The sequence below is a fragment of the Pterocles gutturalis genome, unplaced genomic scaffold, assembly GCF_000699245.1.
Source record: "Pterocles gutturalis isolate BGI_N339 unplaced genomic scaffold, ASM69924v1 scaffold16609, whole genome shotgun sequence".
NCBI lineage: Eukaryota > Metazoa > Chordata > Aves > Pterocliformes > Pteroclidae > Pterocles > Pterocles gutturalis.
The window spans coordinates 89,762-113,853 of record NW_010131114.1 but is presented as its reverse complement, the minus strand read 5'-3'; the positions used below and the strand labels follow the sequence as shown (position 1 = coordinate 113,853).

At 41.7% G+C, this 24,092-nt stretch overlaps 1 protein-coding gene across 1 annotated transcript in view; it reads left to right on the top strand.

Moving 5' to 3' along the window:
* Nucleotides 1–229: 229 nt before the first annotated feature.
* The window catches only part of KIF26A (kinesin family member 26A), a gene marked incomplete at its 5' end in the record, with an annotated part of 29,015 nt that continues 5,152 nt past the window's right edge, over nt 230–24,092 (top strand). The window contains 11 exon segments of the mRNA XM_010080493.1: nt 230–413; nt 14,032–14,241; nt 16,630–16,723; nt 17,201–17,463; nt 17,712–17,895; nt 18,191–18,350; nt 20,077–20,239; nt 20,797–23,213; nt 23,247–23,868; nt 23,870–24,089; nt 24,092. The exon segment at nt 24,092 is cut by the window's right edge and continues 104 nt beyond it. Coding sequence (XP_010078795.1) covers nt 230–413; nt 14,032–14,241; nt 16,630–16,723; nt 17,201–17,463; nt 17,712–17,895; nt 18,191–18,350; nt 20,077–20,239; nt 20,797–23,213; nt 23,247–23,868; nt 23,870–24,089; nt 24,092 — 4,518 coding nt within the window.

Sequence of the window (24,092 nt, the reverse complement as noted above, 5' to 3'; positions counted from 1 at the left end):
TAACTGGAACTCTGTTGGGGGAGAAATTAACTGAATATTTTGCCAGTAATTTTTCTACCCTTTTTTCCTTCTATCAATCTCCTGATGGTTTGTCCTTGTGAAATCATCTTAGAATGCAATGACTTGATTTGTTAAGCAGGCAGTGATGACAATGAGCATCTGTTTGTCTGGTCCAAGTTCCCATTAACACCTAGTAACATTGTCCTTTCTTGCTATTACTTTTATACAGAGCAGCACAGAAGCTTAACCTGTCTTCGAAGAGAAAGAAATACCATCCGCCCCTGCCACACACACACGACTTCTCTATTTATGCTACTAACTTTAGTGGCATCCTGCAGCTCTGTCCTCCCCCAGCACCACCATGCCTTCTGAGAGCTGTGTCCAAAATCAAGGACAACCCTGGCATTGGAAAGGTAACTTTGGATTTCAATTTTTAAAATAGTTTTCTAGATGAATTTTAACAGGGCTGATAGATAGAGAGACAGCCACATCCATTGGAATGTGCCTGGGAACTGTTATCTCCTGTTGACTCTGGAAAGAGTTGTTGGGCTCAGAGCAGATTCAGTGATAGACCGTTGGCTTCCTCGAAGCCAGGTAGCAACACTGACAACAACATTGGCAAAGGTTGTTTTATCCTTCCCTCTATTAAAGTAAGAGACAAAATTTCCTATGATATCATTGGTCCAAAACCAATGCACATACAGACTTCACCTTTGGCAGAAGTAGTGCCATTGCTGCCAGCAATGCTCAGCCACTGGTGCTGGTGCTATCTGTCTGCTTGAGGCTAAGGAGGTGTGTTGGGGGGGTTTTTTTACCTTTGCTTCACATGTCCTTGTAAATCAGGACTATGGAAATGAAGCAGCAGGAGAGAAATAGATGTCTCTCAAACTTAGGAAATACAGCACCTTTCAAATTGTAAAATTTGTGCTAATTTTATTTAGAATTAATTAAAATACAGCCCAATTATTTAGAGCTTTATTCATATTTGTACTATTTAATCACCCACACAGCAGAGTCTGAATACTTACTTACATAGGTTACAAGAGATTAGTGTTTGAAGATAGAATTGAAGGATGTAATGTGCACAGGAGAGCTAAAATACCTTGAGTAACCATACAAATCAGCATTAACATAAAGAGCCTAAATACCTGTAGCTGACACTGTTGCTCACAGAGAATACTCTATATTCTCTAAGTTAGTGAGTTTGTGCTAAATGGAAAACAAAGGAGTAATTGGGGCTATTTTAAGCAAGTGAAAACTTACAGATGAAAATGTGGTTTCTTCTGTTTTCCTGTGTGTTAGAAAAGAGGATGTAGTATTAAGTGCTGGAATACAGTAAATATGGCACAGTAATTTAGAGATTCCCAGGTGGAGGAGGATTTGCTAAGGAACGCCATTCCCTTGTGTGTGTTTTAGCAGAGCACAGTTATTGTGCCTGCCTCTTCTCTGTGAAGCTTAACACTTGGCTGTGGCACAAGGAACAACAGGGTGTGTGACATTTCTGAGGCTCTTTGCCTTAGGAAGACCTTTAAAGCATGCCTGTATCTCCCCGTGCCTGCAGCTCAATAAAACTGTCTTTGCACCTCACTGTACTTGTGTACCTGCAGCTGTGTGTGGCCAAGAGACTTCAGCCTTTTTCCTGTGCTTTGAGGGTGGCCACTGGAGCCTACCATCATGACTTGCATGTCGTGGAAAGCTCTGGTTTATCTGGTGTCTTCAAACAGATCAACAAAGTCTAATAAAGATCAAGTGCATGATCCCAGATGGCAGAAGATGATATGCCTTGGGTCATGTGGTTTACCTACTTTTTCATCAGTGAACACAGCAGAGGGCTTTCAAAGGGAAGAGCTCAACCAGAATACCCAAAGGCATGGCAGGACATTGAGCCAGCTATGCTGCTCAGCGGTGTGACCTTCTCTTCCAGCATGGGATATATGCAGTGTGCTGGCAATGTGGGTGGCATTTCTCTTCTGCCTGGCACACTACACCAAGAATTTCCAGACTTTATGGGTCAACAAACTACTGTTGACCTACAAATATCTCTGTTGTTTAGCTCTCCTCTGAAAACATTATTTAAGATATTGTTTGTTTGGGCCCAGGGTTCCAGCTATGGGCTTCTCACCACATACTTGTTGACGACCATTTGGAAAAAACCTGTGCTGGAGAGGATAAGAGCTCTCTGCTAACAGAATTTGCCCCTTAGTTCTTGAGTTAAGATCTAGACCATCCAAATGGTGATGGGGTGTGGTCATTACAAGTTTTAATACTCCTCAAAAAGTGAAGTAACTAGGTGTCTTCTCTGACCCACAGTTTAAATAAGCAATACCTATTAAACATCTCTCTTAACCCATTCCTCTTTTGCAACTTTATAATATAGTTACAGTGTTTGCCCATAAAAAACCTCCAGCAATATACCCTTCTGTAAAACTTATTAGTCATCACAAATGCAGTCTCATGTATCCTAATTCTTAGACCTCGTGATAAAAGGGGATGTGTCAGTCCTGTACAGATGTTCTTTTAGTACTAAACACTGATAGTTTCACCTTCTCTGAGCAATGCCAAGTAGCTTTTGGTAGCATTTAGCCCACTGTGCAGTAATGTTCTCCATTATAATTTCCTCTTCATCAGCTTCTCTAACCAAGATTTAGTCAGCTAGTATCTTGTTAGGAGGATGATGGGAATAAAGGAATTACCTTTCTTCCTCACTGCTTTAAGTATCGTAGCAATTGAAAGAACAATCAGCAAACACTGGCAGATGTGCTGTGGTCCTCTGTTAACTTCAGTCCCTCCTCTTCTAACAGCTTTTTACATTACACGTCTCCTGGTTACCTTTTTCTGTGGCTTTTTCTTGCAGCCTGACCAATAGTAAGTCCAAAGATATGCATAGGAGACAGAATCTGTGATGGATTCTGGAGTAACTTTTTCCTACTGCAGCATCTGTGGCTGGTGCTCTCCCTGGTCTGTGTGATTGTTCCCAGGTCAGCAGTGTCCCTCACACTATTATTACTGTGTGGTTACAGCGGGTTAAGCAGCTGGTGGGGCAGCCTTTTCCTTCACCTCCCCACTTGCTGCTGTTTTGTCTTTCATGATTGGTTATGATGTGGAAGACTGGTTCCTTGCTGGTTTCTGATGTGCAGGTAAGAATGAAATGGCACTGATGGGCTGCCTAATTTACACCTAACTTCAGTTTACTAAGCTGACAATGACCCACAGAGGACCAGTCCTTATTCTCCTCAAGAGGGTGATTTCTCTGAGCACAGATAGCTTGACAAGTTTTAATTCCCTTCTTGTCAAATGTTTTTTCCAGAGCAGGACAGGATTCCGTGGAGAACCATGCCTTTTCTTATAGTGAAGGGGCTGAAGAGATAAAATGTAAGGAAGTATAAGTTACGTGAGAATGAAAAATTGAGTAACAAACTGGAAACCCATGAAGTGTCCAAGGCACTTCAATGGGAGCAATGTGGCTCCCTTTATGAAAAGCTGAAGAGGTGAATGATATGTCAACTGTGTGGAAATAGTTTATATTAGGAGGGAACTAGTAAGGCCTGAATACTACATACAGTGACTAATTATTGTATGTAATGACACACTCTAGGTGGTCCCATTTCTTTTGTAAATCTGCTGAAAGCTTAGAGCAAAGTACACGTTAAAACCTTTACAATGCCCAATATGATTTGCTTCCTGTATTTCCCCCATGGTGGTAATTCTTAACAATTTTTCCTGCCCCTGCGGCTCAAGGTTGTCTTTTAGCTGGTATTCAATACACTATAAGAGACACAGGAACAGAATGTGGAAAATGTGATGTCACTTCAGGGCTAAAAGGGAAAAAAAAAGCTCCAGAGTGAATCCAGAAGTACAGTGTCGTAAGGCTGACTTTCAGACCAGGCAACCAGGTAGAGCGGTTGAAACAATGATAAAGGTTGAAATTAGCAGGCAGGGATTAATGTGATATAGTAGGGATCAGTTGATGGAGCTTTTGCAGGTGAAACATGTATGTTACCATTCTGTGGAAGAGTCAGTGAGCATCTGAATAGGGTTGGTCTGGTTGATAGAGTGTATTTGGATTTTTGGAAAAGCTTTTGACAAGTGCCCTGACCTAGGTTTCTTGAAGAAACCCCAAGCTGTCATGTATTCTCTAGTGGTTTAATAAGTGGTAGGAAACGAGAGGGTAGATCTCACACTGGAACAAAGTTAGCAGTGGTGTCATATGGAGGTCCATGCTGTTCAGTGTCTTCCTACATGGTTTGGATGGGGTGGTGAAGCTGTGTATTCAGAGCAGCCAAAGCTAAAACTGACTGTGAAGACTTGGAAGAAGATCTCATGACACTGAAGTTACTGGGTGGATAAGGAGGCAGATGAACTTTCATGTTGATTGACACAAGGTAGTGTACATAAGAAAAGGAGCTCTAACTACGCATGCACAAACGATAAACTGTAAGGAAATCGGCCATGACCGTAACCCATTTTACTAGCCATCGTGGAAGCTACAGCATTAGGTTTGTTATCATGAGTCTGAACTTCTAAAGAAGTGCTTTATTCACAAAGCAAGAAGATTAAGCATCTTTAGTTGTGGGGGGGTCTCTAACTGTGTGATGTAAATACCTGTTCCTCTTCGGACTCATAATGCTTAAATAACAGTCACTCTTCCCCCCCCCCCCCCGGCCTTCCTTAAAAGTGCCCCCCCCCCCCCCCCCCCACTGGCCTTCCTTGACGTAGTAACTTTCAAGAAGTTTAATAGAGGATAGTAACAACTGAAGAAATGTAAAGATTTCCCCTCCTCCCTCATGTATATGTCTCTGAATTGCCTGCTCAGAGGGGTTTTTGCTGGGGCTGAGCAAGGGAAGGGCTGGATCTAAGACCCCAACATGCAGAAGCAGCAGCTGTGTGTGTTTTGCTGCTGGTACAGACCTGGACCTCAGTGAGCCTAAACCTTTGGAAAAAAGATCTTGCGAAACAAATTAACATCTGTACCTGGAATTTTAGCTTCTTTATTTGATATTTCAAGGCTGCCCTACCATGACTATTGACTTATCCCACCAAAGAAACTCCCTTTGACCAAAGCACTGATTCAGTGGAGAGCTTCCCCATGCATTCAGTTCTCTTCATTAGTTTCAAAGTTAAACATATGAATAAGGGTTGTTTTGAATTGGGGTAAGGAACAGCTGAAACCAAAGAACTGATTGAATTGAGCATAGGCAGCATCAGGACTATCTTGGGTGTTTCTGTGGTGTCTAGAATTGGACAGGTTCTGTTACTGGTTGTGGGACCTTGTCTTCAACTTGTGAGTGGACATTTGGGGAAGGAAAGAGGCTTGAATTCTTGCTGTGTGTAGTTGCATGACTATAGCAAAGGCAGTAACTGTGCATTGTGAGTACTGCTGGAGGAGGCAGGAGTGTGGAAAGATTGTGATGGCCAGCCAGTTCTTGCACTTGAACTCAGTTATTGATTATTTGAGCCCAAGATCTAAATTTGTTTTTAATCTCACATCATTGTCTCCATGCATATCATACAGTCCTGCAGTGGTGAAATTCCTATATGGCCTTTATGGTTGAATACATTTGTTGTTAGAGACTTACTAGAGCAGAGAGCCTGTATGTATCTTTTGCAATTTCTATTTATAATTTCTCATTGTTTCAAGTACTCTCTTGGAAGGTGGAAAATAAATGTATTGATTTCTTTTACATTCACAAATACCAAGTTTTCCCCTTATAATAATTTCAGCATGAGTGTGTGGACTTTGTCCTGTGATGCAAATCTTTAATGAAACCTTTTGCTTAATTTTCTTTACTAAGATTGCAAAATGTTATACACTCTCACAGATGCTTTCAGAGTTTGTCAATATTCAGGAATACCAAGCGGGGGGGGGGGGGGGGGGGGGAATATTTGGAAGTGTAGGTCTGTCTGGGACCGGTGTTTCGTATAATCAACAATAATCACTCTCATGCACAAAGGAAAATCTCAGTACCAATGCAAACTGGATACTGAAAGGAATTTTGCTCACTACTGGCAAATGTTACATAGCAAATTTCATACCTTTCTCTTCCATGTGCCAAAAACATCAGAGTCCAAATCATTTAGCTGAATCGTACTTAAAAGGCAATGATCCAGTACAGTATGATTCCTGTAACTGAATCATTTTTGTGGTCTCTCTGGGTGTTATTAAATTTAATGTCAGAATAGTAGGAAAGACGTCTGAAAGCCATTTAATATTGTCATTGGAAAGAAGTTAGATTATGCTCAATTTCTGACATTAATGTGCTACTTAAGGTAATTTATCATATTGTGGTATTAAAAAAGACATCCTTTTTACAGCGGCTGCTCTGTAGCATTCTAATTTGCTATTTTTCTTTAGCATGGTAGGAAGCCTTTTTCATGCAAAATGTTTTTTCTGGGGTTCTATTCAGCTCATTCTTCATAACACTGCATCACTTACAACAGCAACTCTAAGTGCTTGTCTCTTCCAAGGATCCTGTCAATTTTTAATGTTAGAATGACAGAATCTTCCTATGTGAGGCAGTTGAAGTGGAGCATTTAAAGAGAACCTGAATTGTCAGACGTGTTTCTTGGACAGGTAGATGCGTACTGGTCTCCATTTATGTGTTTTAGACATTTATTTTCATTTAGGCTTTACCAAGTCATAGCTAAGGTACTGCTAATATGATCTACTGATCATACAGGGTTTTCTTAACTGTGCTGTATGTCCCATCAACTGGTTCTTATGGTTTGATGACGGATAACAAATAGGTACTTAATTTTGTCATCTTTATTGCTTCTTCTTTCCTAATGACTAGAGTGTTATTTCTGATATAAATCATGTATCACACTAAGTACTCTTCTATCCATGTATGTAGTCCTGTATCATCCAAGGTACATAATCCTTGCCAAAATGCCTTGAACTGCTTAAACAAAAATGTGGAAAAATTAGATAAAAATACACATTTTCTTCTATTTTGTTTTCACCTTTAAAAATAAAATAGTTTTATTCGTGTCTTCTGGGAGTAGAGAATCAATTCTTCTTTAATAGAAGAATACAATACAGAAGTGGTTTTTTTTTTTTTTTAGGTTCTCCCAGGGGAGCTAGATGGTCTATGCTAGCATAGCAATTTTGCATATAAATTTGCCATCCATTGGTAGCGGCAGTATATGAAAGGCTTGTAAGAACTACCCACAGTAAACCAATTTAGCAAGGGTTATATATCTGTCAGTTACAATTAAATCCATGAAAAATATTGGCTCTGAACTAGCACTTTTGTAATTCGATTTACACTGTAGTTGAAAAATAAGTGATTTCATTGGAAAATGGTCTTTATTCAACTGAATGTGAATTCTTTGTAATTTCTTGCTGAGAAATCTTAATTCAGAATGGTGGATGTCTAAACATAGTTATTTAATTAACCTGCTGTTATACGCCATTTTGTGAACATCAGACAAAATTAACTTCCTGGCTGCACGATGCCTGTCAAGGATGTGTGTTTCCAGGGAATATTTAGTGTCCGTTCAAATTTGATATAATGACATTTATTGCTAAAGACCAAATTGCTTGTTCATTTAAGGATTATGATACTGCTGTAATGCAGAATATGACCAGCATTTTTAGAATGGATTCCAGTATAGTGCCAGCACTTTCCCAAAATACAGACAGATAAAGTCAGAGTTTATTTTAGTAAAAAAGGCTCGAGCACATGTTTTTTTTTAAATTTTACATGCTTTTTAATTCATTCCTTCTATTTTTTTCCTTCTCATTCTGTCCAATTTGAAACTTGGCAACTATATAAGCATCAAATGCTAACAAAGCATCACGGTAAACACAGGCACACTGCACATCCATTGGTTTCAAAGGAGGTACCATATGTTACAGTTATGCCTGTGCTAACATACGTGGCTGGGTCAGGGTCTTAATTTCCTCAGCATTCAAAATGCCATGGAGTCCAGTCATTACTTAGTGAATTAGTGGAGTCTTCTCTGTCTACATGTCTGCCCTAAATTAAACTAGGTAGAGTATTCAGCACCCTTCACTCCACTGAAAGATGAATGACCCACTTTCTGAGATATATATATATATATACACACATGTTTATATTATTTTTTTGTATTTGCTGTCAAAAACATGTAGTAGATGTCCACGATAATCTTAGGAACAGAATTCAAATCGTCTGGTTCTTTAAGTGTGAGACACTCCTTCCCCTTTCTCTGTTCTCAGAGTTGATAGCCCTTCCATCTCCTTTCATTACAGGGTAATAATCAGTGTGAAGCTGACTGCCTCAGTCTCCTGACTGTTTCTGTCTAAAATTGTGTAGGATTGTATCATTTTCTCTGTTATCACTGGCTCTTTTCTCCACAAATTCAGCCTTGGACGTGATTTCTTCTGGGACAACGCACGCCTCACTGGTCTTAGAGAATTTCTGTGTTCATTGACACGTGGCTTTACCATAGCTCCATTCAATTCAGCATATCCAGAATATATGCGCTGTATTAGACAAAACTGCTAGCTTGCCTCTGGCCATCAGTCTGACATCCATGTCTTGCTGCCAGAGAGGGTTCACAGGTTTTTGGTTTGTCTCTTACTTTTTCCAAACCAGCTTTCTGGTACTGACATCTGCTTGAAGTTCTGCACTGTCTTGGCCAGTCCTGAACTAGCCCATTACTTTGGTTGCTGTTACTCCCCTGTCCTGTTCTCCTCAGCTCCAGCTGGTTCAGTATGTGGGGGGAGGTCTGGAAATCATGAGCCTACACAAAGGGGGCACATGGGGATTACACTTCTGGAGGAGGTCACAACGTAGGAATAGTGACTGCCACGTGGTGATGAGGCAGAAGGTCTCTCCTTGTGACCCTTAGGTGTGAAGTGGGGTAGACAGTAGCAATGGAAGAGGAGAACTAGTACCAGCCAGCGTCTACATCCCTCAGTTTCTGAGATACTTCAGTCTTTAGGTCAGAATTGTTAAATATGCATCTAGATTTGACTTTCATTAGGGTCAAAGATGTCAAGGTCTAGAGTTTTGGCTCAGGTTTCCAACAAATTACTGATATTTGAGTGGATCTATGGTTCTCTAGTGATCTCATCAGATGTTTCTAAAACAGTGTGGGGTTTAGCCCCAGAGTCCTCCACATAGCCATCGTCCTCCACACAGGGGACTTTTTTTCCCCCCTCTAATTTTCTTCAGAAATCTTCCCTTTACCAGTTTGTCTCCCTAAAAATTCTTTACGCATGCATGAAACTGTAGTGTGATTTTTGTTTTTATGCTTCAGCAGCCATCCTCTGGGTTTGCCCTTACTTAGCTGGAGCAAATGAATTCTGGCTTGCAGATGTTTGCTTTTGTAGCCTTTGTTTTTCCTGGCTTCTGCTGCATACTGACAGATAGATAAACTTAAAAAATTAAAAGAATTTCTTGATTGCTATGAACCTCTCTCCCAGCCTTGCCAGTGGAGGTTAAAATTACAGTCATTGTTGTGCTGGGTGGGTGAGTGGGCCTTGGACCTTATGCCACTCATTTCTAGGGCTTTTCCAAATTCTGTGCTTGTTTGTTTATTTTGCAAATTCTTTGTCTTTTAATGGCATATTCAGGATGTATTTGCCATCTTTTTTGCACAAACACTTCTGATTTTAATAGGGCTTCCTTCATCAATTCTGCTGACCTCCTGGTTCCTGCAGAAACATTAATTTGGAAAGTTTGGCAGCAGGGTATTAACCCCCAGTGTACAACACCCAGCAGATTAGAGTCAGTTTATTAATGAGATACCTCAGTGGTTTGCATGATTTCGGCTGTCTTCAGGCACTGAGAAAGATGTTAATAATGTGCAAGTATTGTAATGTTTGTGTTTCTTTTAGTTTTGTTTGCAGAAATTGAACTCAAATACAAACCCATCATCTTTTTCTATCAACATCCTCATTAAAATGGAGCCTCTATCTAGTATTCAATGTCTGTATGAATGTCTATGTACAAATCCTTGTATCCTTGATAATGATAAGCTTCCACTTGTAATTCTTTTTCTTACTCTGAATCTTTCTGTGACATTGAAGAAGAAATACACAAAAGGGGGGAAAAAAGGAAATAATTAAAATTCCCAGTTCTAGCAGGAAAGGTCGCCTCCATCACAGGATGGATGTGCCATCTTAGCTCTCCTTAAGGAGTCTAAAAGTGGTCAGGGCAGAGGTGACCTGAGCCTGAGATGACTTTTCTGGAATCACAATATTTGTGTTATCTTTCATTTTTTGTGTTCTTTCTCTCTCTTCCCCTGTCCCCTATGGCCATTCCTTTTAGCTCTTTTTTTTTTTTTTTTTTTCCCCCCAAACCTGTTCTTATTCTTTCAGACCTGTCTTATTCTTCCATTCCTTCATTCATTCTCCTCTAAATTCCTTGTGTTTCTTTGCTTTGTACAAGTGTTACCAGTAGCTGGTACCACTGCAGTTGGAACTGACCACCAGAAAGCTGGCCATATTGTTGAATAGCTGGCCACAGAAGGTGTGCTCCTGAGTGGGCCTGAAATGAATGTTATTGCGCTTAATTCTAGCCATTAATTTTCATAAGCAAACTAAATCATTAGAGTGCAGTGCAGGTATTGCTGCTTTGCTCCCTAGTTACAGGCCAAAGTTACTTTAAGATTTACAGGCTCCTCTGTTTTCTTGAATCCTCCCGTCAGTGCAAGCCCTTGTGTCTGGATGATTTCCTGCACTGCACGTTGCTATCTCTATAGGTGAGCATGCCTTTTGTATGAGAACTAGCTGCAGAGACCCAGGAGAAGATGCAGTTAAGTTGATCCTTAAGGCAGGAACCACGCTGGCTCTATAGTATGCTGCTTTTTCTGCAGTACTTATCCCCAAAGAGTACTGGGATGAACTTCAGAGCTGAGAATATAAACCTGTCATGATTGGTCCTGAAACACAGGGGGCAAGAATTGTAAGAAGAACAAATAGTATAACACCAAACATTTCTTTTACATACTCAAAGAGCGTGCATGCACCCAGGATCTGCCTGCATTTAGTTTTTGATGTTGCGAAGGGATGTGTTTGAGTAATCTTTGTGCTTGTTGGCATTTTCATGAGCATTTCTGCTTCATTTCTGAGTGAAGTTAAAAGTCGGGCTCAGCATCATGAATGCGTGTGACACATTATAACCCTACAGTTTATGGTGGGCATCACTTATAGATAGATTTAGTGGACAGGGAAACTAAATCTGAAATAAGTGTTTTTATACTGTGCAAATCAGCTTTTATACACAAAACACTAAAAGAGGAACTCCTTCAGGCTGCTTTTCTCTCCCCCCTCCCATTTGTCTTGAAAGCTCACTTCCACTGTAAAAATGAAGATGACCCTTGAGGCCTGTTAAGTTTGTGATCTGATCCATTATGGGAAGCTATTTTAGTATCTCTCTGCTTCAGAGAGGTGGTCTCAAAAAGCTGATTGGACACACAGGGTTTTTCTGGGGGTGAAGTCATCTTTGTGTTAGGGGTAGCAATGCTCTGGTGGAGGTAAGTTGCTGTTTAGGTCAGGAGCAAACCAATTTTCCTCTTATCCAAGCTCTGGCTGCTATAATCTAATAATAGGTGGAAGAGAGAACAGGAAGGACTGTTCAGAGAAGTACTTTGAAAACAGCATATATTTAAAAATTCATTTTAATCAAGTGACCCTGAAGTGGGTATTTGTACTTATATATATATTTAGGTTTGTTTGGTTTTTTTTTTTCCTGAGGGAGGTTTTTTTTCTGAGCACCTTGGTAGCATGTCAAGGTTGAGCTAGCAGGCTAATACACAAAGCTGGCTTCATGGAGCTTTTATGGGGAAACAGCCTTGAGTGTGTCACCTCTGATACACTTTGCTTTTGAAGCAGCTGTTTCATTTATTCTAAGGGTCACTTACTTTCTGGGACTGTATTTTCATATTCATATCACCATGAAAGGGGAAAGAAAAAAAAGTGTTGAAATCAGGGGACTGCTTGAGTCAATAGGTGGAAGAATTTGCTGCTACCTTTGGTAGAGCCTCCTGCAGTGTTTACCGGAGGGGTCAGTTGTTTCTTAACCTCTTTGTTTAGAAAAAAATGGTGGAGAAAAGCTGTTATGGCTGTTTTGTGGAAAATATTTTCCGTGAGGATACTTGAGTATTTGTGCAGGGATGCCTGTGTGCAGCTTAGCCCTCATAGAAAGGAGGAGCTGGAAAAATGAAATAATTGAGGACCGAAATGAAATCTTCAGATTACCCACCCCCCCCGAGCTGACAAAGGCAGGGACAGTTCAGCATGATGCTTACTGCTGTGGATCATCCTGGCTTGGGCACCACATTTTGCTGCACCCACTGGCTGCAGGTGTGTGCGTCATCATCTTGGCATCTTGTCTGGTATGAAGGGCAGTCCTAGGGGGTGGCTCAGCCTGATCTGGTCTCTGTTGCCTTCATTTCCCATGTTGTGCTTTGCTGAAATAGTTTTTCAGCCTTAGTTCTTCCTTTGCCACCATTTCTCTGGATGCAGGAGTGATGGGGAGGTGCTGACTGCAAATTGCATTTTTTGTGTAAAGACAGAATGTGTCGGTCTAATAAGTGCACACCATTTTAATGAAACAGAGTTGTCGGTACATAGTAACTAGGAGTCAAATTGTTCTGGCAGATTTAAGGTTGAACTTAACAACAAAAAGTTAGTGAGAAGGAGGTCATTATCAGAGATGCACGCTGTCCAACCCAGCTTCCCCACGCAATATCCAGCTCAGGGCTAGAGGTGGACCTGACTCAGATCAGTGAGCGACTGCGTGCTCTGTGCTTGAAGGGTTCACCTGGTGATTTCCAAATCAGGTGGAAGTGTTGTAAAAGAAGTGAGTGTTTTGTGGGTCAGTAGCTGCACTGCAGAAGGTGAAGCTCCTGATGAGTACTCTGGGGAGTATGGGTGTCAGTTGTTGCAGCTGTGTTGGCTATAGTATATTACAACCACGGAGGCTCTTCACACCAGGTTAACAGTGGTGCTGTGAAAGTTGTCTGGTAGTTGGATAAGGAGATAATACTGTTGTTTGTCTTGTTATTGAAACATTTCATACTGGCCATGGAAAGTCACTCTGGCTGAGCGTTGCTTTTCTCTTAAGCTTGATGTACTGGGCAGTGCAGAGTTGAAGTTGCACCTGTAAGTCATTTACTTCAGTGCAAGGTATATAAAACACGCTGGTTCTGACCTGGGAGCATTTCATAAGGATAAATGGTTGTAAGAGGGTGTGAGGCTTTTTTTTTTCAAAGTAAGGGTATGATTTCCAGGAAGCTTAAAAGAAGCAGGTGTGCAACCTTTGCTGAACTTTACTGAGACCCAGTCAACTTGGCCCCCATAAGCTGCTTTGGAAATCGCAGCCAGCATGTCTGAGCTCTCTAAAAATGCTGTCTTAAAATGCTGTGTGGAGGAAATCACTATTTGCAATGCTGCAATAGAAATGTACTTTGAAAAGCTTGACCAGAAACCACTCACAACCTTTTAATGCTTCTTTTTTTTTCTTCCCTTCTTTCCCATTAAATCTGCAACTAACCACCAAAGAGCCTAGCCATAACAGCATAAAGGTGTCTGCCTGGGAAGGCTATAAGAGAAGCACCTTTTTATTAAGAGAACGTGAACCAGGAATTGAAAGTTTCTAGATTTAGTTCAGTTTAAATGCACTAGCTGTTGGCACCTTGCATTATTCAGTCTGATTTTCAGAGGGGATTGGTTTGTGCTTTTGGTCACATTGAGTACTTGAAAAGTAGCAGACTAGAGCTTCCTTTTCTTCAGGCATGGCATTACACCTGCAGTGTATTACACCTGCAGATCAGACATTTATAAATTGAAATGGTAAAACTGGAACGGAGTCAACTGGAGGGAAAAAGTGCACCTTTAAAAGCTAGCTCAGTGAAGACCCCAGGGTTGAAACCAGGCTGGAAAATCTGGCTCTGGTTTTGTCCCACGGTTGTTCTGACACACCTAAATATTACAAATGAACATGTCATGGGAAGGGGAGTAGGTTTGGGAGGAATGTATTGTATGCATTTATCTGTAGCTGGGAACTCAAGTTGTTGCTTTCTTCTGATTTCGTGCAGGTGAAGGTGATGGTAAGGATTTGTCCCTCTCAGGGAGCACATGAAACATCCGAATCCATGTCCTTCCTAAAGGTAGATCCACGAAAAAAGCAAATCACGTTTTATGATCCAGCAGCAAGTGGGCCTTCCAATGCAGGTCACAGAAGAGGTGTTGTTGCTGTCCCAAAGATGTTTGCCTTTGATGCGGTTTTCCCCCAGGATGCTTCACAGGTACTGGAGTCACTCACATAATCCTCCTGAGTCTTCTCATGGCCACTGCATTTGATTGCCTGAAGAGTTCTTTCTGTTTCTGGGGAATTTTATTTGAATGAGTTGCCTTAATGCCTGGAAAAAACATGGTAATTAGTAGACAAGTGAGTAAATTCTTACATTTTCAGTTTAGTCGAGATGTAAAATTAAGGAATAATAGCTGGGGAGATGGATTTGCTGCCTAAATTATCTTCCTGCATTTTCTCTTGTTAGAGAAAGACACACAGCCAATTTGAAATTCACTTTTCCATCCAGTTAGGTTTTAACCCATTTGATGTAACTGAAATAAAGTCCTTCCCCACTGCTTTCAATGGGAAATGAACATGTGCTTAACATTAAACTAAATGCTGTTGTTAGCAGAAGAGATACAGCTAACCCTGTGGGATTCCTACACTGAGACAGTTAGGGAGCTTTTATATTTTCCTTGCCTTTTCCAGTTTTTTTTATACTGTGTTTTTTGACTGATTATTTTGTCCTGATGGTTGCGCTGATGATGGTGCATGCCTTTCTTTTGGCCTGCAAAAGGGTGTATTTGTACACTAGTAGCCCCAGACCTGAAATCTGATACACAGAAAGGATGGCTAGTATATGAGAGGATTGTGGGCTGCAGTATATTTGGTGAGATTGTACTCATGGACACCTGACATTTCCTTTTGGGAAAAATCTTTGGTTCAGAAAAAAAATCCTATAACAGCTTCAAAAAGAAGAACAAATCCAGCAATATACAATGAACTACTCCAAGTTTGAACTGCTGAAAAACATTAGGGTGAAAAAGACACCACGAAACATCCAATGTAAAAATGGTATATTAATGTTGAGAAAACATGACGAGATCTAGTTCAAAATCCCACCCTCAGATCTTCTCCTAGGATTTTGTTTAATTTTTGGGGTCCCAAACTAGAGATACAAAAATATCATAGAGTTATAGAATCATAGAATGGTTTGGGTTGGAAAGGACCTTAAAGATCAAGTTCCAACCCCCCTGCCATGGGCAGGGACACCCTCCACTAGCCCAGGTTGCTCAAAGCCTCATCCAGCCTGGCCTTGAACCCCTCCAGGGGTGGGGCATCCACAACTTCCCTGGGCAACCTGTTCCCCAGTGTCTCACCCTCACAGTGAAAAATTTCTTCCTAATGTCTAGTCTAAATCTACCCGCTTTCAGCTTATACCCATTACCCCTTGTCCTCTCACTACACTCCCTGATAGAGTGCCTCCTCATCCCTCCCATAGGCCCCCTTCAGGTACTGGTAGGCTGCTATTAAGTCTCCTTGGAGCCTTCTTTTCTCCAGGCTGAACAACCCCAAATGTATTAGGTCCAAGTTCTATCAAAGCACTAAAAATGGAGGATAATCTCCTGCACACATCAGTGTCTAAAGCAATGGTAACCGCATCAGGAGGCTGTTTTTTAAGATCCTGCATAAGCTCAGATGGCATCTTTGTGCAGAAATATGCAACAGTGATCTCAACATTAGTCCAGAACTGGAAGTGGCTTTTTCTCACTGATGTTGCCAGCCCTGCTGCAAGGTGGTTGGCCACAGCCTGATTCTCTGCTGGTTTTGGCACCAGTCCTTCAAATTGTTGACCCCTGGTTTGGTTTAGGCACTTTCAGGTCCTTGTGGTGAGCCTGTTGGGGGGCCTGTTTGTGGTGTTTCTGGGTGATGTCAGCCAGTGCAGCCACTTCTGAGCAGGCGTCATTGCTTGAGGCAAGCTTGCTGCCATGCACCTGCAAACAGACTCCTATCATTTCACTGTAGTTACATATTTACACCAGCCCTCTCCCCTGCTCCTGTTGCTGTACTTAATAGATCATCCTGTTGTGTATTTGAAAGCTTCACCGATGTGGATAAACTGGTTTTAGTACGCTCAAATATTTTAGCAAGTTCTCTTTATTGATGATGATGTTTATCCTGCAAGAGGAAAATGTGATACTATGAAATCTTATTCAGGGATCTTAATGCATTTTCTCCAGTATGAATGTCTTTTTAATTCCTGTGAGCACTCTTGAGTAGCTTAATTTCAGTGGAGTTGCTACTATGGCTAAATAGCCTTGGCTAAGCTATTATACCAGCAGGAAGTCTGGTTGGATAGCATACAGTTTGCTACATTAGTCATAGAATCAATATTCCAAGAGAATTGGTTTAATAGAGTTGAAAACTATTTTAGGCTGTAGTAGCACATTGTATTATTTTTTAAGGTAGTATAGTTACTAAAATAATAGGACTGATGCCATAAAAATGGGGAGAATATTGCGCCTCAAAAATATTGAGTCATTCATTTCATTACAGAAAAACAGTAAAACCCATAGCAGTATGTGCTCTTTTACTTATTTGTCTCCAATCTTTCTTTCAGGCTGAGGTATGCTCTGGAACAGTAGCAGAAGTAATCCAGTCTGTTGTGAATGGTGCAGATGGTTGCATATTTTGCTTTGGTCATGTCAAGCTTGGTGAGCTCCCAAATTTGTTACAGTTAATTACTATGTCAGTCTGGTAATTACATGCTGTCAGCTCCTGGAACAATAAACCTGGAGTGTATGAATAGATTAGAATTTCTTTTTAATTAGCTTTGCAAACTTATCATGGTTTATTTCTACACTGGGATTGTAAGTTTTAATTTGAAAAGGTAAATCGTAGCTTCAGATTGGCTTATTTAAGAGCAAGTTTCTATAGGTGCATTGTTAGGAAAATCAGAAGATCAGAGATGTTTTTAACATTAATTTGCTGTGGGGCTGAGTTATAAAAATCGCTAAACTAATTGAATAAAATAGTAATGGATTAATAATTAATACTTTGCATTTTTGCATCTGTTCTTTCCCATTATCTGTGCAGCACGTGGCATTGCATGTAGTGACAGTGGTGGTATGAAGAGACACTGTCTTATACCAAAAAACTGAATTAAGTTCATGTTTGTCTTTTCATTCTAGGAAAATCTTTTACCATGATTGGGAAAGATAACTCCACGCAAAGCCTTGGTATCATCCCCTGTGCAATTTCTTGGCTCTTCAAATTAATCAATGAACGTAAAGAAAAAACTGGAACTCGTTTCTCTATTAGAGTATCTGCTGTGGAGATCAGTGGCAAAGATGAAAACCTTAAGGATTTGTTAGCTGAAGTAGCCACTGGCAGCCTTCAGGATGGCCAGTCTCCCGGGGTTTATCTGAGAGAAGATCCAATATGTGGAACTCAGGTATAATGGATATCGCAACATAGATTTTTCTGAGCCTGACTTTCTTTGCTTTTTTTCCTTTTATCTGACAACAATTATGACAACTTTTAACTCAGTAAAAAAAATTTATTGCTTTTAGCTTATAAGCCCTTCTCTCATGGTGTACATATTGGTTTCTTTTAGTGCCCTAGAGACCTAACCAGTTCAGCCAAAAATAATAATTAAAAATGCCCCTGTGCTAATTAGTCATTTTCTTGTTTATATTCAAGCTTCAAAACCAAAGTGAGCTAAGGGCCCCGACAGCAGAGAAAGCTGCCTTTTTCCTTGATGCTGCAATTGCTGCAAGAAGTACCAGCAAACCTGACTGTGACGAAGAAGACAGGAGGAATTCACATATGCTCTTTACTCTTCACATATACCAGTATCGCATGGAGAAGAGTGGCAAAGGAGGAAGTAAGAACCTTCCTACCATATTGTTTATTTTTAAATGGCATGGTTTTGGGTTAGTTTGAACAACAATTTTTAATAAACTTAAAAAGAAAAAATGAAGTGAACCCTCAAGTCAGAGTCACCTTTAACTTTGGTAGCTGTGGCTAATATCTGGTTTCCTTGCTATTAATATTTAATTTGGTCATTATCCCATGCTGTACTCATTATTTTCCTCATTTGAATACATTTTGAACACCAAGTTTGGCTTGAGTCCATGCAAGAATGTGATGTACAACTGGTTTTCCCCTTTTTGTTTTAGTGTCTGGAGGACGCAGCCGTTTGCATCTCATTGATCTAGGGAGCTGTGAAAAAGTGCTGAGCAAGAGCCGAGATGGTGGAGGGTCTCTGTGTCTGTCTCTCTCTGCCTTGGGCAATGTAATTTTGGCCTTAATTAATGGTGCTAAGCATGTGCCATATAAGTAAGTGAATTACTGTGTGCATGATCTTAAATTTGTGGCTAATCTTACCTTTGCAATGAATCACATCAAGAATTTATTCTTTACCTAATATGATGTTAAAGGAAGTTCTGCCAGAGAGGGGTCTGTCCTCTTTTAAGATCATTTATATATTACAGATACATATATCTATTTATCTACCTGTCTACACATATATGTACATACACACAGCTTTTTAATTGTCACATAGTAACATGAAATTCTTAATTACATGGCCAAAAATGTTATGTATATTGTTATATACTTAAGTTGAGTGAAACGTTGGGGAGGGTTTGATTGTTGAAAAAAGCAGGGGGAAATGGTCAAAATGTTTTCTTTCCTTCCATGTCTTTGTTTCCTGGGTTTGGAGTTTAGACCTATCTCAGCCAGCTGGACATACGTAGTGAACCATTTCATCAAAATTTCATGGGATTTTCTCTCCTTTTTTCAAATTTAAAAATTGTATTTCAGAAAATACTAGAGAGTTTATCAGGTATGGTCATCAAAGGCTGTTATTTCTGTATGCCTTTTTGAGTGATACATCTTTTAAATTAAAAACCAGAAGATCACCGTCTTGCACATTTGTTTAGCAGGAGTGAACATTTAGGTGTGTTCCTTTGTGGAGTGTACTGGACAATAAGATTATGTCAAACACACCTGTGGGGAATGCATACTAAAGACAACAGCTACACTGTAAACACCCTTACCAGAACTTGACCTTCAGCCCTTAAATTTAATCGCTGCTTGTCTTTATGCGTTATAACTTTGTGCCGTTGTTATCAATCATGTCATTTCACATATTTATCTAGTGCCGCATCTCGAACAGGTGTTCTTTCTTTCTCTACGAGGCAGAAAGATAATTTCCTCAGGCTAGTTGCTGGGTTTGTGGATGGAGTAGAGGATGGATCGGTTAGAACAGGGAAGGGCAGATCCTCAACTTTGTCACCTACCAGGTTTGGTGAGCAGAGGCATGACGGTACTTCCCACATGTTGGGCCAGCTCACGATGGCGATAGGAAGCAGCCTCCAGAGAACTCTGGGGAGAGATGTCTTGGGGACCAGTGGAGGACAAAATGTCACCTGTCTTGTCACTTTGCTGTCCATGGCGGAGGATTTGCGTCAGCAGCAAAGTTGCGTCAGCAGGAAAGCCTTCAGAGAGAAATTCAGCTTTCCATTTGCTTTTTCAGAGCAGAGCATAGCAGGCAGAATGGAAACTAGATTAGTTGAGGTGGCACTGGTAATATGTTTCTGATATCTAACACTGTTATATTTGTTTAGAGATTTCCTTCTGTTGACTTTTTTTTTCCTTAACAAAATTGTTTGCATAGAGCTCATAGAGCTTAGTTATCCAGGTACTAAGCCTGCTCAGCTGAAAACACAGCTCTCATGAGCTTTTTGGCTAATATGAGCTAAACCTGCAGTAACTAAACTAGTTTTCAATCAGTTGTTTTACAGTTGTCTAAGTAACAAATAGAATGACTTATCATACTGCAAATACACAGGCAGGAAAATAATTATAATATTGGTATCTTTGTATGTGTACATTCAGACACATTTTAAGCATGGTCAAATAATAGGAACATATTTCTTATCTACATGTACCACGCATGCATATATCCTATGAGAGTGAAAGCACAGCTTGTGGTGTAAAAATCTGCACAAAAAGATTGTGATTTCTTTAAACCACCCTAGTGTTCTCATTTGTTACACAGGGACAACAAGTTGACAATGCTGTTGAGGGAATCACTTGGGAACATCAACTGCAGAACTACTATGATTGCGCATATTTCTGACTCCCCAGCCAATTATGCAGAAACTCTCACCACTATTCAGCTTGCATCGCGAATCCATCGAATGAGAAAGAAGAAATCCAAGGTTGGTTCACAAACAAGCAGCAATTAATTCATTTGAAAATGAGTTTTCCTAACCTCTCGGTGGGGGAACATGGGATTTCTCAGCAGTAAGAAGTAATACAAAATGCATAAAAGCTCAGGAGAGGAACTGACAAATGACTTGGCACTGAGCCATCATCTCGCCCCCAATCCTTAATCCTGAAATTCCCTTCTTTTTGTTCCAAACACGTTTTTTCTTTGCTTATATGTAGAAATATCTCAAAAGCTCCTATTTGTATTGATTAAAAACCAATAAGGAAGGAACAGAAAACTGTTGAGGAGAAAGACTATGTGTAATATTTAATGGAAATTGTCGGAAAAGGTGTGATTGCTATATTACTCCTAATACAGTAAAATCTATGTAGCATGACCTTGTTATTTTAATTCACACTAACATTTTTCCACTTGTTGTAGTGGTGATAGTATTCACAAAGCACAGTGTATATAGCAAGCCTGATCTTTTAATCAATTATGTGTACATATATATATACTCATATATCAATTCATATTAATAACTTTTCCCTTATTGATCATTTGCAGTATGCATCCAGCTCGTCTGGAGGAGAGAGTTCATGTGAGGAAGGGCATGTCCGAAGACCACCCCATTTGCGACCATTCCACCCACGAACTGTTGCCCTTGACCCTGACCTTCCTGTCCTGAGTATATCTAGTGATCCTGATTATTCATCCAGCAGTGAGCAGTCTTGTGATACTGTCATTTATGTTGGTCCCAATGGTGCAGCTTTGTCTGACAGAGAATTGACAGATAATGAAGGTCCTCCAGAGTTTGTTCCCATAATCCCGTCCCTAAACAAGAAAAGAAGTAAAGACAATTCTGCTCTTGGTAGGAGTTCTGACAAGGACCATTTTAAATGCAACACTTTTGCTGAACTGCAAGAAAGGTTAGAGTGCATTGATGGAAGTGAGGAACCCATGAAATTTGCTTGTGGAGAAATCTCTGTTTTGTCCAATTGTAGTCCAGTCCCTGGAGGTACAGAAAATGCACAGTCTAAGCTGATAAAGGAAAAAATATCTTCTCCTTCTGGAGGATTTAAGAAACCAGTTCCACAAGAAACTACATCTCCCAAAAAAGGACATAACCTTCCTTTCCAGGCTGTTGCACCAAGAGGTGGCAATGGCAATTGTAATGAAAAGAGCACACCTCACTTGAAAACAGAGCTTTCTAAGCCACAGAGCAGAGCCGACAACAAAATAATAGACTCGATACTGGAGGGAGAGAGAGAGACAATCACTGATTCCCTGCAGCCCTCAAGGTGTAGCCCTTCAAGGAATCAGGAGCAGAATAAGGCCACAGCTGAATGTGTCATTAAGGAAAAGTCATTGTATGTGAAGAGACCCTTGCCAAGCCCTGCACCTCCGCCTCCGCAGCAGAAAGAGCAGGTGCCGAGCTCCAAAGCTGAGAACTTGGAGCTGGATAATAGCAATTCAGTTCGGACTCCTCCTGTGGGAATGAGCAAGCAGATGGGGAACAAACCTGAGCAGAACCCTGTAGGAAGCACATTCCTGGTTGGTGGCAATGCCCAGAATCAGTCAGGTGCGATAGAGGTACACAGCTTCAGGTCAGCCTTCAGAGGGAAGTGTTTTGATCGGGATATACTAACCACCACGGTGACTTTGCAGCAGCCTGTTGAGCTGAATGGAGAGGATGAGCTTGTTTTCACTGTGGTGGAAGAACTATCCATTAGCGGGATTATGGATAATGGAAGGCCTTCCAGTATCATTAGCTTTAACAGCGACTGCTCCCTTCAGGCCCTTGCATCGGGTTCGAGACCAGTCAGTATTATCAGCAGCATAAATGATGAGTTTGATGCTTATACCTCACAGGAGACTTCTACTGGTGTAAATATTGATATTGTTGTGCCCTTTGCTAAGGATCCCTTTACCAGCAGCAGACGTTCCTCCATCAGTTCGTGGCTTAGTGAAGTCAGCATTTGTACAATTGAAAGTGACGGAGCCCAGTCTAGTGACAGTTTTGTAGCACAGTCATCTTACAGCTGTAGTAAGTCCGAGGAACCCTTCAACTTGGATTCATCCCATTTATCCATCCCCCTGAAAAGCGCTCTGAATGACAGTGGATTTTGCTTCTCTGAACTGGAGAGTGAGAGCTTGAATTCCAGCAAGCTGTCCTCAGGCGTTAGCAAAAGCCCTCAGACCTCTGAAACTACCAAAGCATCTCAGATAAAAAGTGCTTTTTGTGTTACTGATCAGCCCGTAAAAATAAAATTTAGTAATTCTCGTGATACGCCTGTGATAGAAACAATACATTCTAGTCTTCCTAGGAAAACAAAAACTACCTCGTCTCCAATCCACAATAATACTGTCCTCAGCTATAAAGAGCTGCAGAATCCACATGGTATATTTGAAGATCCCTGGCTGTTGCGCACTGATTATCAGATGGAAGCAAAACCTGCAGACTCATTGCTGTCTCCAAAATCTCACGCATTTGGTACTGAGAAGCAGCCAGAAAAAGCTGCCCAGTATTTTGGTGCAGCATCCAGGCCATCGAAGTCACAGACTATGCTTGCCTGTTCGCAGAGGGTTGTGGATGGTTGCGAAATGGCCTGCAAATCCTCCAGCGGAGCTGCAAAGAAGTCAGAAGTTGCGATGAAGATGCCACAGCTAAAGAGGGGAGCCACCACACTGGGAGTGATGCCAGTGTCGCATGCTAACAGTACTTTGTCGGAGGCCATGATCCGAGGCAATTCGGATGCTCCCTTGGCCACTGGCAGCTTGAAATCATCGCTGGGAAAGAAGAGTGCACCACAAAAGTCGACCGTGTTGCCCAGGCCAGGTGGGCCAACACCTCCAACTCCTCCTGTACGCAAATCAAGCCTGGAGCAGAAACCTGTTGGTCTGGGTAATGGTGGGGGAAAAGCCTCTGGCCTGGACTTTGCCAGGGCTGGCACGCCAAAGGCTGAAGATGAAGCAGATTTGCGGTTGAAAGCTGGGTCTTACTTCAGCGAAAGCAGCACCAGCAGTAAAATGAACCTGAAGGGTGACCACTCCTTGCCCAAGATGACATCCAGCTTAAAGGCGAAGGCATCGAAGAGCGAAGCCGTGCACCGTTATGGGAGCCACATGTCCCTGGAGAGGTGCGACAGCCTGACGTCGGTCGGGTCCAAAGCAAGCGTGGCGAGGGAGAATGGGAGTGCCAGCAGCAGCCGGGCAGGGCGCTCTGTCCCCAGGCTGGGGGCCCCCTCTGTCACCTCCAGTGTGGGTTTACCACCGCCCTTCACCACCCCTGCACCTGGTAAAAATAGCCAGGCAAAACCCACAGCTAACCAGAAGGTGCAAGCGAATGGGAATAAAAACCGGGGCCTCTCTGCCAGTGGGTCAAAGTCTCTCAGTTCCTCTGTGAAGTCCCTGGCACACCCCACAGGGAAGGGCTCTGGCATGGCCCCCGGTGGGAAGGCGGCCCCCCGCTCTGTGCAGCCTGTCGGCAACAAGCCCGGCCGAGGGACCATCATGGGGACCAAGCAGGCCATGAGGGCAGCCAACAGCCGCGTGAATGAGCTGGCGTCAGGCAGCTCTGCCAAGGTGGGCCACTTCCGAGGCTCCACCGACTCTGACAGCGGCAATGACAGCGGCATTTGACAGCGGCATTAACCTCAGTGATGAGAAGTCACAAATCCCGGTGCTGCCATCTCCGTACAGCAAGATAACGGCACCCCGGCGGCCTCAGCGGTACAGCAGCGGGCACGGCAGTGACAACAGCAGCGTCCTAAGCGGGGAGCTGCCGCCAGCCATGGGGAGGACGGCTCTGTTTTACCACAGTGGGGGCAGCAGCGGCTATGAGAGCATGATTCGGGACAGCG